This window comes from Montipora foliosa, chromosome 2, assembly GCF_036669935.1.
Source record: "Montipora foliosa isolate CH-2021 chromosome 2, ASM3666993v2, whole genome shotgun sequence".
Lineage (NCBI taxonomy): Eukaryota > Metazoa > Cnidaria > Anthozoa > Scleractinia > Acroporidae > Montipora > Montipora foliosa.
The window spans coordinates 44,498,510-44,513,509 of record NC_090870.1 but is presented as its reverse complement, the minus strand read 5'-3'; the positions used below and the strand labels follow the sequence as shown (position 1 = coordinate 44,513,509).

Genomic DNA, 15,000 nt, shown 5'->3' with positions numbered 1-15,000 from the left:
TTAACTCCCATTCTGCGTGATTTGCAGCCAATCAAGGCACATTTTGAATTCGGAACAACTTGGGACAATATTTCTTATAACAAAAATGGTGCATGTGAACTTGTATTTTGGATTGACGTCCTCCTAGCCGCCGTCTTCGTTTTAGCGTAAGCATTTACCAGGCCTAGAGAGGGCAGTGCAAATTCAGAGTTTATATTAAAAATCGTCACCCTCCGAAAAAGTAGCCTGTTCCAGGCTCTCAGATAGTGCAGACGAGGGAACGAGAACGAGCAAAGAAATACCAAAAAGGATGATTAGTGTCTTAAGTGACCCCGCGCCTTGAAAACCCCACATTTTTTCCTTTTGGAAACTTAAATAAGACTAGTGTTTTGCATAAAGAAGGTTTCAGTCTTCTTAACCATTTAGGTGTCAATATAGAATAAGTACATAAAATATATTATTACCGTTTGTAAATTGATTTTGAGTCATCTTGAATAAGGCCTTTGGTAAGGTGATGGACTGCTTTCCATCGTTCGTCCACGCTGGCGTTGAAAGAGGACCATCGGAATAATTAGGGAATGTTACTGGGCCTTTGATGTCTTTAGGAACACGTTTTGCTTCCATTGCTAATAAAAAGAAATGGGATAATGATTTGTTAAGCAACTCAGATCAACACCGAGGTAACAGATGAAATGCTCCCTGATGTTCAAGATCGAGTTATAAGCAACATGATTAGTACTGTACCCGAGACTTTTTAATTATTAAAGTCCGTTTGAAACGTACTGTCGCTTTTCAAATGGCGTTGCAAGAGCCGTGTTTGTTCCGTCGGTGAAAGAGGTGGGGGGAGAAAGCGTTTCTTAAAAATCCCGAAACTTTTCGGGCGTATTTCGGTTGACATAAAACGCTTTCTATCTTCAGAAAGAAAAAGTTTTAGGTCACGAGACTTTGAAATTGTTTTGGTTTTTTTCCATATTTCAGAATAAGCAGATTTTAGTTTTGCCAATTGCTTTTCGGGTCCTTTTTTGGAAAGTCCCGAAACTTTTTGGGCCGTTTTCGCGTGTCACAATTTCCTCTATATCTTAAGATTTCTTAAGAACGGAGAGATTTCAAGTCAACAAACTTCACATCATTTTGCTTATTGTTAACTTGAAAACGTGTTCAAAGACCAGCTTATGAAAACAAGTGGAAGTCAGTTTCGTAAATGGCTTTTCGGATCCAAAACGTTATCGGGACTTCCGAGAGACGGACTCGAGTAGAGAAACTGGCCCGTTTCTCGGACGTCCCGTAAACTTTTCGGGCCCGAAAAGCAATTTGAAAAACTACGATCCACTTATCCTGAAAAACTGATCTGTTAACATGTTTTCGTTATCAGAGAAAACACTGAAACCTATCACAAAGTTTCATGACTTGAAACGTTTCCCTTTTCAAGATACAAGACGTTTTATGTCACCCGAAACACGCCCGAATAGTTCCGGGACTTTCGAGAAACGGGCCCCAGTCCCCCATTGTGAAAGAAGGCTGAAATATTCCAGGCTTGAACAGGACTAGAACCCACGACCACGCGACAGCGCTGCATCTATTCTACCATCTGAGCTAAAGAGCCATCAGTGAGTTGGTGACTTGCAAGTTCGTATTATATCCCGTCATAGGGAATAAATGAAATTTCGTGTATTTCAACTTCATTTATGTAATTTGAATTCTAAGAGGAAGTGCCCGTCACAGTTAAGCCTGAAGCCTGGGCTCAAACAAATCGTCCGATGATTTAACCTTTTTCTGGTGACAGAACTGATACGATTGTTTGTTATGTTTAGGGTTAGGGGTTAGAGAGAATCGCGGTTGTGAGTTACGCCAATTGAGCAATCTTCCTAAACCATAATAAAGGTAAAGTAAAGTCACTGCTTACGAGCCAGAAGGCCCATCAGGCCGGCGCTCATCTCCGGTTCCCGTAGCATGAAGCGACTAAGGGTATTTATACTCCCCCCTGGATGGGAAGCTAGTCCACCGCAGGGTTACCCCCAGCATTACACCAGTACCGATTTATACACCGTCTTGCTCAAGAACACAACACAATGTCCCCGGCCAGGCCCCGAACCCGGACCACTCGATCAGGAGTCGAGCGCACTAACCATGATAATAATAATAATAACAGCAATAATAAAAGTTCTAACAAGATTTAAATAAGGCATCCCAGGAGAGCAGCCTTTATTCATTGGAATTTTAGTCTTTTGTAATTGTACATGTTCACCTGGGCAAAGAGATAATTTGGGTGTGTTCCACTCGGAAATCCGCATTTAGATCTTAAAATCTAAATCTCCATATTTCCAGTCGAACACAAAATCTGAAAATGGATCATGTTTACCGAAATATGTCGCATTAAAGTTTAAAGACAGAGACATGTTTACGCCACCCGAAAGACAGGCACAAGTTGTTACTCACCTATGTTTTCCTTCACCAGATTAAACGGTTTCCTTGAGTTACTCTGACCATTAGCTACTTGAAGTCCAAAGTCTTCTGCGATCCGAGCCAAATCAGTTGCGGTTCTATCACTCTAAACAGAGACACAATTCATCATAGTCAGTCCGTAAATACGCAGTTCTTGTAAGTAGGGATTTGTTCTCAACAAAAAAGGATGATCAGGTCGTAAAAAGGGCGCGAGATATTTCGTTCACTCACCTTTTGAAGCTGTGAAAAATCTTCCAGGTTGTTTAAAATAAGGAGATTGCTAACAATCTGAAGAAAGTCCTGAGAAAAGTAAACGCACAGAAATATAAATTGATACAATAAACGAAAAGAAGGAAAAATTACAACGAAAAGGGTTGAAGGAAATTTGCATTTCAAGGGCTTCTCGTCTGGCAAACGCCGGATAGTTTGTGCAAAAAGGATAAACTCTCCCCGTCCACTAATCCCAGGTATTCTAAGTTTGCCAGGCCAACCAATCTTCAAGGAGGTACCGCATACCAGTAGTATACAAGGGGACGGGGAGGGGAGGGGGGGGGGGGGGCTTGCGATGGGGAGGATCATGTGGATCGCCATTTAATCTGGGATTAGCCCTTTATCCTCGTGATATCTAAGTGACCAGGCAATAATATTATATGACACTTCTTCTCCCTAAGCTAGTTTCCTGTTGCTTCCTGTTCGGTCTATTAAAGGATATTAATTAAGCGTCATCTGGCCTGCTTGTTACAATAACGCCCCAACGATACAGATAGATAAGCATTCCTAATACACAACACTAAGGCATAATCCATGACCCAAACCCTAACCAATTAATTCGCCTACCTTGACCCCGGTTAGGGTTTAACGTGAGGCACTAAGGATGCGGATCGATCCGCCAGTCGGAACCCTTCTCTTTCCCCCCCCCCCCCCCCCCCCCCCTCTGCAATTTATATACTACTCACGTCGTAAGCTTTGTTTATGAGTAAACAGGAAACAGAATACGGCATAATGTCGACATTACATTCAATTTTATGCTATCGAGGAGAGCTCATACGGGATTGCCTGACTGGTCAATAATTATTAAATAAAGCCTCATTAAAGTAAAAAAAGTTTAACTTACTTCAATGTTTCTTCGATTAGTTTCACTGCCGTTTGCAAACTTCTTGTTATACTCAACAACCTCGCGGAGTATCTGAGTTGATATTTTGATATCTCCAGCCATCATCGCATCGTATCGTTTCGGTGTAGTGAGAACAGATAACTCAGAAATCACATTGGTTATTTGGTCGCTTGATGGCAAGGATAAGTTGAACAGCTTGTTGATCTAGCAAAAATTGAAACACTGTATCAAGAGCTATACAGTAAAATTTTCTTACAATTACTGAGAGTCACAGAACCTCAGTGTTATGCTAAGATTTTCCTTTTAGACCCTTTTTACACTAGAACCTTCTTTAATTAAGCTAACATTTCAAAGCAGGGTCTTACAAAAAATATTCTAAAAAAAATCAGTCAAATAACATCTTGTGTAAGCTACAACCGCACTAACACGTTGTCACAGACATTTGGAGACAACATATCATCACGTCAATATTTTTTATATGGAAGTAAGAACCCGTTTTAAGAGCATTCTCTTGACCTGTGAATTCCTCTGTCCATTCGATTCATCGTTGAAAGAGCAAAAGCAAGTTTGTTCCTTGATGAACTACACCGACCAATTGTGCCTTCAACTTTGGCAATTTTTTGCTTCTTCAATACTTTAGGCAATTGTAGCCGATTGGATGTCGATACTATCATTTTCTTGTTGGCTTAGCAAACGACATCGTTTAGTAAGATGTTGTAGTAATTTAATCTACTATGTATCATGACCTCGGAGGTGGCCAAACAAGAGAGCTTTTGCTACTTTCGCGACCGCATATCGACGAAATCAAATCCTTTTAATTTACTTACACCTACTTCATGTTTGTTTGTTTTTGTACTATATTCTATTTGTGTAAATCATTTTTCATACTGTAAATGAAAAAAGAAAAGAATGAGGAATGAATGATCTTTGTTGCCAGATCTAAAGGCTTACCTAATAACCAAAACATATACCCAAATAAGGAAGCTAAAAATACTTAACACGAAAAAAAAACAGAACGGATACACTACTACTTCTAGGAAAAGGATGCAGGAGAAGGAGGTAAAATTGAACCATATTAGCCAATCCTGTAAACGTGGTTGGTATAATCACAAGTATGGAAAAATTAAGCGCGTGAATGTGAGAATATTTCTGAGTCTTTGGTTGGCAAATCGAACGCAAAACCCGAAAAAAGTATTCTATGGCAAATTTTCAGTAGATTCTCATTTTCTACGAAAGATTTCAATGCGCAACACGCGGGGCGAAATCCGTTTGGATTTCGATGTCCAACGTACACCCACTCAATAATTACTTCTGAAGATGATGAAAAGTTGATTTCTGTACTACAGGCTGTAACTGTCCCAAACAGCTCAGTGGTAAAGCATCCCAGCTAATGCTTGGAAAGTCTTAGCTTCGACTGCCGTTAGTCTTATCCGAAAACCAAGCAGCCATCGTCGAAAAAATTTATCACTTATTATACCTTAGAGTGATAAGCAAACCTTTTCTCTCAGCTGATAAAATTCTTTACTGCTGCAGTGACGATAATCTGGATAGCCCCAGACGCCATTTTTTAAACACCTCCTTGTGGACTCGCCTACAAAAGCGGATAACTTCTTATTTCGGTTGCATTCATCTTCACATAACAATGATTACGCACAAATCTGGCGTAACTGCTCGAAGCATAGGGCCCGTTTTCAAGTTGACTTCCGTGGCCATTGGCAAGAAAACTGCAGCATTATTGTTTGGTCTTCATTCATTTTATGCAAAGACGTCTTTTAGTGTTTTGAATTTTGACTAAAATAGCGTGGCACTGCCCCTTTAAGCACAAGCAAGTCGTTTTAAATGTTAACGTTGATGAGAGTTAGTATTTTCAACATATTCTTTCTGTATCTTCATTTCTCTCAATATCTACATTTCTTTCATTGAGTTCTCTCACGGAAACAAATGAGCCCAGCCAATTGACCTGCTCCTAACTGTGTGGCTTCATAGCTCAGTTCTTTGTGGGTAAAGCATTGCACCGGCATCGCAGAGGTCACGGGTTCGAATCCCACTGGAGCCACCTGAATTTTTCAGGCGTCTATCGGAGGCAATTACTTAAATTGTCCAGGTATAAGTGCGGGGTTTCCCTCTTTAGTTAGTATTCGTACTACTAAGCTAGTGTTTCGATTTACTTGAAAAAATTTCTGACCATCAGTCGGCACACATCCGGTTACCTCTTGTTGCTCAAAAACACGTCAATTTACTTAACCTCTCTCATAACGGTTTAATTAAAGAAGAACCAAAAGTACTGAGATCATCATTTTTAAGATCCCTTATACCTGATGCCCCCCTTGGACAGACTTGTGTCGCGGTTTCTTCTTCCATTGTTGCCCCCCAAGTCACGTTGAAAAATTCTCTTGGGCATGCTGCAAAAAACACGCAGTGGAAAAGAATTAAGTTCGAAAATGATGAAAACTCGCGTAAGCAGAGTAGTACGCTTAATCTAATACTAAACCCTTTTATAGTCCTGACAGTGAGGCTTGTAGATTTTACTCAGTTTAACGCCAGACCATTTTACTCGTCAATGGGTTCCAGCTTCAGGGATGAGTGGGTTAAGTCAACAAACAAACCAATCCTACTATCAAAGAATCTTTAAAATAAAGTAAATAGCTGATACATTTTCTGCCCTTGCAAACAAGTGTTTCCTAAGAAAAAGGGCTTCTTACAAGCTTTTATGTATCACAAACCTTTTACTTCGCCGAACGAGCGGAGCGAAGCATCACCAAAGTTCTTGTCTCTGACAGCTTTTACGAGAATACCTCGGACAAGCTCAGCTGTTCCTTTTACAGTATGAAGTAGAATATCTGCCAAGACACTTCCATTCCTTAAGTTTATGAAAACATAAACAAAAGTCCATGATTTTTATATATATGCTGAATAAATAGATATACATATATATACATAAATGAATAACTACGACACGATTATACTTTTGCCCCTGGTTTCCATAAGGATCTGTTTCGTACAGGACGTTTAATATGTCTCAAACTCATCAGTGTATAACCAAGAGTGATTTTATTCATTAATTAAAGTTTACAGCTTTGAGTCATACATGACTGTTCGTGTTGCACGTTTCTATTTACTTAACGTTCTTCAATAGGAATTTTTCATTGTGCCTGCATTTGCTAATTAACTCGTTGCGTTTATTCAGTGTTGCTGATTGAGGTTGGCATATGATGTAATACTTTTCAGCTATGCATTAATTACAACGTTTTGTCACGTTTGTGTAGTGCGAGGCGTGGCAGAGAATTTTCCACGAGATCGTAGAATCGGTGTTGCTGTCCTTTAATTGCCAAATGTATTTGCTCAGTTCAGTTGAGTTGCTCTTCGCTCTTGCTTTAAACGATGCCTTGTGGTTTGCGTATCTTGCTTTGAAGTCAGTTGTTGTGAGTCCTACGTACTTTTCTTCCTTTTCGCTGGTTTTTACCGTTGCCTGATACACGATGTCTCTTGATAGACATTTTCCTTGTAATGGGCACTTGGTGTTCCCCGGACAATTACATTGTCTCTGGACGTTGCCTTTGCTGCCTTTTGCCAGATTTCTTTTGTTATTTCCTTGGATGATTGTTCTTACGTTTGGCATACAACTGTAGGATAGCTTAATTGTGTTCTTGTTGAAGATCTTGTGCAGCTTATTGCTTTTCGGAAAGCATTTATAAATAATTTTCAGGAACTCTCTCCCCACATTGGTTTTGAGGTTTTCGTTGTAGGGTGGGTTGAACCAGATAACATTGCGTTTATCAAAAGGCGCTGAGCGATAGTGGATATGTTTACAAGCTCAACTACATTAGACCAACGGCACCAAAGACAGGGAAACGACAAAGAAAACGCAACGTCATCTGGTTTAAACCACCCTACAACGAAAACGTCAAAACCAATGTGGGGAGAGAGTTCCTGGGGATTCACTCTCTTACCTTGATAATCTCTTGGTAGTTCGCAAGGCCAAACCGTTCCGAAAACGCTCGACATCTATTTAGCATGGGTCTACCGCGAACGGTGAGTACATTTGTATGTGGTTTGAGCATATTAGACACCAAATTCGTGCTTACTTTCATTCAATTCCAAGTATCCACATCTATGCAATTTGGCTTAAACTTCGCGCATGCGCTATAAAGGATTAACCAGCCATGTTAACTTCACGCATGTGCTTTACAAGCTTGAATACGATTTGTTATGGAACTCCAAGAAAAAGGAACAACTAAGCCGAAATTTACAAAGCTCAACTAAAAATTAGTTCCCCTGTCAAGGCCCCAAACCCTTTTGACTTTGAAACTCGCTGCGTGATTGGTTTTTCTAAAGAATAGAAAGACCTTTGACACCCTGGCAGTTTTTCAGTCCCTTTTCGCTAAGAGACCTTATTTTTAAACCCCCCTTTAGCGATAGCAGCAACTGCTACTTGGAGCAGCGTTGGCTGAATGAAGAGAAAGTTTTTGATCAAGCAACCGTGGACAATATTCCTGCCAGTGTACGTTGGACCAACTGGCTTGATCTGATCGGCGTAATTACAAGTTGAAAAAGTTAATATTTTGGGCAAGAGCCGATACAACGTAGATTTGATAATTTAGTAATGTATTATGATTTCGATTGGCCAAGCCAGCCTTCTTCAGGTACATTACAAATACATGTAGTAGATGGCTGCTGACTTTGACTGCTTTCCCGCCTTCTTTTTCCTACGAGCACGAGATGTAGCAATAAGCTAAGAACAGCCAATTTTTTTCGTAATTTCTGATTTTCCAATATAAGCCATGTAAAATATCCGCGAATTAACAAGTAACTGAGCTTTCAAATGGTGAAAATTTTTGTAGGAGATGCGTGACACTTTAAAATGAATAAACAAGTAGAGTGATATAAAATAAATATCAAAAAGTATCAGTAATTGTTTAAAAAATCACAGACTTTTCGGGTGTAGAACCCTTCGTCAGTGTGAAGGAAACCGTTGAAATACGGCCGGATGGACTTAACATCAATTTCAACTTTATTTAAAAATGACTTGATGCATACACGCGCGCACCGCCATTCATCCGCGCGCTTCCTTCTGATCGCGTATTTCAACGGTTTTCTTCACACTGAAGTAGGCTTCTACACCCGAAACGTCTGTGATTTTTCAAATAGTGAGTTTGCTTCGCATATGTTTTGACTTGTAAACACCAAGAAATGGGCGTTTAAACTAAGAGCCCTATTGCCAAAAATAACAAGACATTGACAATTTTGCTCTTAGAATAAAAATATGGCCATACCTGAAACCAACCACATTTGCACCTCTGATAGCATCTCCAAACAAATCTTTCATTCCATCTTCTAACCAATCTGCAAGTGTCTTGGATTCTTCGGATAATAGATTTTTGAGGCTCGCATTAAACTTATAGTCATTTAGTCTCAAAACAGCTTTGAGATAAGTTGATTTATCATCTGAGAAAAACAAAAGATGCGAGATGCTGATCAGGGTTTTGTCATCATTATCGCTTTTTTGCATGAAAGAGGGTATGATAAGACAGAACGGATACCTCCTGAGAACAATCATCGATGTAGTTTCAAATTCTGCAAACAGAAAGCGAGAATACAGAGAGGGGACCACCCAATCCAGGTCTTTAAATTTAACAAATTGATGTCAGTTTTTCATGCGTCTGTCCTGTTATTGATCATGAATTTCGTCACAACATTGTCAAAGTAGCTGTCGAATAAGATGCATTTCTTTTCTTCTTCTTACTCTTCATTTTTTCATCGCACAGAAACTACGGTCGGTACGTAATGAAAAAGAGCAAAAATACCTCTCATCTCAATTCTCGTCCTTACGAAGTCGATGCCCATCCTGTTTGACACCTGACATTCCACTTCTGACGTCATCTTTAACTTGAACGTCACAGTAGTGACGTAGGGAGCCATGATTGAGTGACCGCTATCTATTTTGTTGGCGTTCAATGCGTTAACAAGCAGAGTGACTTGAGGACGAGGGATGCCAGACGCTTTGCATTCTAACGTCACCTTGGTGTCGTAGTGTGCTAATATTTTGTCAAGCCTTCGAAAAGAAGTAATGTTTGGCTTTTCTTCTACAAAAGCAAAATGATTAGAGTGTTCAGTTTTAATGACAGAAAAGATAGTTCAAAAAGTAAACAAAATCCGGGAATACATTGCTTTTAAATAAAATCGTGTTGTTCTGCACGATTTGCATGACCTCTCGAGAGCGGTTGAGGAAACAACAGACAAAGAACGAAACTCAAAAATGAGATGCGTTACGAAGTTTATGCCCTCGGTTTGTATACAGAGATTTACGCCATTGCATTTCGGGTGCATCAAATTCATAATTCGTTTCAAAGGGAATCTGTAATGAAACATTTGTGATGACAGGACGGCAGCCGGAAGTGGTAGGCTTTTCCATGTCACTTGCCTTCGCAGAAGTCGGGAGGAAGTGGACCACTCGCGAGTGCCCGCAACAGATGTGTTTTTGGGCACCCGTGTTACACAATCTAAATGGGTAATACCCATATAATCTAAATTTAGATCAGTGGGTGCAAGCCATCTCAGATGATCATCCGAGTCATCCAAGCAACTCATTAAATATGCGGATCCTCTTTCACTTCAATTACATGAAGTTTACCGTATACTTAGAAATTTTCTCGTCAGCAAAAAAAAAAGGGAAAAAAGGAAATTTTTTGTTTAAGATGATCGACGGACATGGATGACAAAAAGGTTGAACCCAGTCCGTTAGCCACGCGTAAGAGTCATCGATAACCACCACACCATCGAAGCACGCAGCTAAATGAAGGCGAATTTTTATAATATTTAAATAGAGACCATTACCAATATTGAAAGCTAATCGATTTAAGATGGGTGCTTACTTAGAATGGGCGTTTAGACTTAAACACAGTTTATCAGCACTATTCAAAATGGGTGCTTAGACCTAAATACGGTGGATGCATGGTTGGATGACTCGGATGATCATCTGAGATGGCTTGCACCCACTGATCTAAATTTAGATTATATGGGAATTACCCATTTAGATTGTGTAACACTGGTGTTTTGGGCGACTCTCATGACAATCTCTCACGGTTTCGCAGATTGCATGCCTAGCACTCCCACTCGTAACCTGTTGGCCACGAACGCTATGACGCTACCACATTTATCAGCTGCCAAGTGTCTTAGAAATAACTTGTCTGAAAAGTTTGTCCTACACTGATGTTAAAGGGTTTATAAATACCCAATATTGTTTTAGCCCGAACAATCTTCATGTGGTACTGATCAAAATTCAACAAAAATTGTTTCATTTAATTTGGTTTAAACCTCACTTTAAATAATTTTTTAAAGTTGGGAAAAATTGCTCATATTTGAAACATTACCGAGAGAAAGAACTTTCAAAATGGGTTTGAGTTGAGCAGGATTTTTGACGACATCCCAGGATTTCCCTTGTTTTATTTTATTTATTTAATTCAATATTTATCCAGGGGTATCCAATTTAATTAGCAGAGCTAGTTTAAATGGAGCCTTGACAAAACACAAAAACAGAGACATTAAAACATTAAAAGCTAGACAATCAATAAAGTTATAAAAGCAATATGTATCGCAAGCATTTACTGTTTAAGATGGCGCTTTCAATTTCTGACTTTAAATTCGCTAAGCGTCTCTACTTGTCTAATGTTCCTCGGAAAGGTGGTGTAGGTCCGAGTACAGTTTATTCCGAAGCTCCCTTGATATTTAGCAGTTTTTGCGAAGGGAGGGCGCAGCAAATCACGGCTTCAGGTGTTATAGCCATGGAAAAAGTGCGCGTGCTCAAACTCTTAAAGTATGTACGAAGTCGTTATTCCGTTATGGACTAAAACGCATTTGAAATAATTTCTGCGTGTTTGTAGGCTGGGCCAGCCAAGTGTTGATTTTAACTCCTCAGCTCCGACAGACCGACCTTCAGTAATACATGCAGCACGTCTATTTAGCTTATCTAGGTAAGCTTTGCTCCCAGCCCCACAACTGTCCCATACAGGCGAACAGTAATCGAACAGTGGCAAGACTATAGTATTGTAGAGTATTTGGCAGGTTGGCTTTGGGAGACCCTTACGCGCTCGACGCAGAACACCTAATCTAGACGAGAACTTGATCTTGTTACCAATATATTCGAAGTGGTCCTTCCAAGATAGAGTGTTGGACCCCAAGATATTGATATTGAAACTTGGTAACCCTTTTTAAACGCGTGTTACTGATTTCAAATAACTAGGTCATCATCCTAAAAATGACGTCACTTGCCCCACTCGATCGTGCAACTTTGAAAATTAAAAAAAAGAGGTTTCAACCAAATGAAAAACGTATCGTAGTATCTTCCTCCGTTGAGTGTAATACCAAGATTTTTTTCCTGGCCCAGACAGCATTGGCGTTGAAGGCACTTTAAGGAATTGGAAAAGATATTCACTTCCAGTTGTTGCTCATGCCGTGAAAATGACTTTACTTTTACTTCTCATTACAGGTTCAGTAACTTCAACACTTACCAACACTTTGACAGTTATCTCCCATCTGAGTGGCGGAACACCCTGTCACTGCTACAAAACAAAATTATCTTTACTTTAGTGGCATGTCAAACACACTCAACCGCTAGCCGCCGTCCTTAGAAGGCGGATACTGAGCTGGTAAAAATACGTCAGTAATTACTTCTCTATTAGTTTATAAACGCATTCTACACGCGCACGATGGAATGGTCTTGTCATCTGTGTGCTTGTTTGTACCCGAAGGTCAATACAAAGACATCGTAATAAGGGTTATAGAGGGACGTCAAATCCAGCATTGAGAATATGTGACTTCCAGTAAACTGAGTTGTTTTGCATGAAAATGAATTTCGAACGAAGAGACGCTTTAAAACACAGGTCAAACCTTTTTCACACACGTATGCGCTGTGTACGTCTGCACAGCCGCCAGTTATCCATCGTCCGTTTGTTAAAGTTTCTCTAGAAGACATGCCCGTGCAGAGGTCGTGGCCAGGAATGGGCGGCTGTCCGGTATCCCAGAAAGAGAAGTTGTCAATCTGAGATCCATCAGTCCAAACAAAGTCACGTGATCCTGTTTTCTGCCGCAGACCAATCCAAATGTTGAAGGTCTGATGAACGCCGAGATTGTAGACAAAATTGTGTACATCTTGGCTCGTAATCTTGGCAAGATCGGCTCCAAATTCGCTACTGCAAATGTCTTTAGCGTCCTGCCATTTGCGGATTTCATGGAAGTACTTATAGCAAGAAGACAAGTACTTATTCCAGCCAGTTTCACAGGCTGAAAAGAAAAAAATAGAAAGGTAAATACATTTTATTTATCTAAATGCATTAAGTTACTCATTTACGTCAATTATTGAACGGTGGTAAATAACATGTGTCTGTTTGGATGAACTAGTTAAATTTAGTGGTATTTCGCAAAAATAAATAAAACAATAAACAAAAATTTAAAACAGATCGCAATTTAACTATGTTTTTGTGATTTTTTAGTATTTTCCTGTTAGTGTACAAAGATAAATATCAAGGATTAGTGCAAAGTTGATTCGGCTTTCATTTCTTGGTTTGTTGGTTCTCTACTCTGGTCCGAGCGGTTTTTCTTCGGGTACTCCGGTTTTCCCTCGCCATCGAAAACCAATGAAGGGTTACGTTTTTGAAAACGTTGGTCGTGTACCACTTATATTCCAACATAATTAACTATTGGAGGGTAATGTGAAGTGCTAGTTTTCTACCCAGGTATACCATGTGAGCGTTAGTCCTACTAACGGAATTGGGCCCACACACGGACAGAGAAAAAATCTGATATTTCTGTTGAAATATAAGCGCTATACGCCAATTAGAGCACCAGCACTAGAAGATTGGAGTGGAGCGGGGAGTTATGGGAAGAGGCCGAAGAAAAATAGCTATTTTCCCTTCGAACCTTCCCATGACACCTCGCGCGCCTTAATCCAACCTAGTATCCAATCCTCTTTCCCCAAAAAGCACGTAAATAGTGACTGGGTACGAGTCTGTTCAAACCCTTACATCTTACACACAGTGCATTCAATTTCGTCAGAATTATCTGCAACACAATTCGCTCTTCCGTTACACACTTCCGCAAAAGGAATACAATAATCCGATGGGCAGCGGTATTCCTCTCGCTCACACCTTCCTCCATTTAAAGAGCGACAAGATGTCTTATCGCTGCCATCACCGCAGCCGTTGAATGTATCGCAAACAAAAGATTGCGGAATGCACTTTTGGTTTCGGCAGCGAAAATTGCCGGTTTTGATGTAGGGACTGCAGTCAGTTTTATCACTTCCGTCTTGGCAGTCGTTTACAAGGTTGCATTTCCAGTGGTTCGGGATACAATGCCCATTGCTACATCTAAACGTGAGTTGTCACAAGACAGAAAGCCTTGAAATTTGATTCACTGCAATATGTGTCACGCAGATCATGTACTGTTTTATCGTTGCATCCCCAGTAGTTTTAATTTAGAATCTTATAAACTTTAAGAATTTCGCTTTTAACGAATCATTTTCAGATACCTGAGCTAGATGCAGATGTGATTACCAAATAACGAGTAAAGGTGATTTTCAACCAATCGTCAGAGGCACAGATAACGATCATTATGGTAAAATAAATAAACGATGGATTGTTTTCGTCCACTGACAAAGCGGAAATGCATGACAGCGATGACGAAAAGTACATACTACACAGTAAGCCCTCATGTTGGTTTTCTGCAACAGAAGAACCATTGGTATAAAAGTACAGTCGTTTTCAACTAAGCATGGACACGTGACGGGAAAACATGTTTTTTGAAGTTTGCGTTTGGCAGTCGTTCAGCAAACTTTTGCGCACGATAGTTGGAAAGTATTTGAAGCATATTTTATCAGGTCAGGGTCAATTTCTTTGAGAAAGTCTTCAATATCCAGTCTTGCCACCAATGATTGAGGACAAAACCATTTCACGTTTGCAGCCAATTAAAGCAGGTTTTCCCGTCACGTGTCCATGCTTGGATGAAAACGACAATAGAATTCAGTTCGGCCAAAGCTACCAACATAGCCACTGTTTCAAAATGGGCCAACTTTGTATCCCATCATCGCCTAATTGCATCCACTCTAACGATGGACTAACGTTATCTTTAACTTCTCTTCAAGAAGATTACGCCTTCTAGTCTCAGTTGATCATATAAAATGTCAGTTCGAAAGATATGCATAATAAATCGAAAAACCTACCCGGCACCGCTCTTCTTGTTCGAAGATGATCACCTTTTCCTGCAGAAGAAATCATAACGACGAGCTGTTGTCAAGTGCACTTAACGCCACAGCTACCGAGAGGGAATATTAAACACTTAAAACCCTTTCCAGGCAAGCGAACAGTACGTATTACAAAAAACTTTTCTTCTGTTCATTAGAAGCAACCCCCAACAGGCTGTATACTATGGAATACGTAGAACGGATAACTAAACCGGACATAGACCTCCCCCTT

At 40.0% G+C, this 15,000-nt stretch overlaps 1 protein-coding gene across 1 annotated transcript in view; it reads right to left on the bottom strand.

The window, feature by feature from the left end:
* LOC137990849 (adhesion G protein-coupled receptor B1-like) overlaps positions 1-15,000 on the bottom strand; it is a 60,412-nt gene that overhangs the window by 19,916 nt on the left and 25,496 nt on the right. Inside the window, exons 4-15 of the mRNA XM_068835957.1 lie at positions 14,748-14,786; positions 12,422-12,814; positions 12,043-12,093; positions 9,340-9,618; positions 8,809-8,980; positions 6,259-6,395; positions 5,851-5,937; positions 5,032-5,126; positions 3,536-3,739; positions 2,653-2,721; positions 2,416-2,527; positions 444-605 (exon numbers count right to left, since the gene is read on the bottom strand). Of these exons, the coding sequence (XP_068692058.1) occupies positions 444-605; positions 2,416-2,527; positions 2,653-2,721; positions 3,536-3,739; positions 5,032-5,126; positions 5,851-5,937; positions 6,259-6,395; positions 8,809-8,980; positions 9,340-9,618; positions 12,043-12,093; positions 12,422-12,814; positions 14,748-14,786 (1,800 nt within the window). The remainder of the gene's footprint in view (positions 1-443; positions 606-2,415; positions 2,528-2,652; positions 2,722-3,535; positions 3,740-5,031; positions 5,127-5,850; positions 5,938-6,258; positions 6,396-8,808; positions 8,981-9,339; positions 9,619-12,042; positions 12,094-12,421; positions 12,815-14,747; positions 14,787-15,000) is intronic.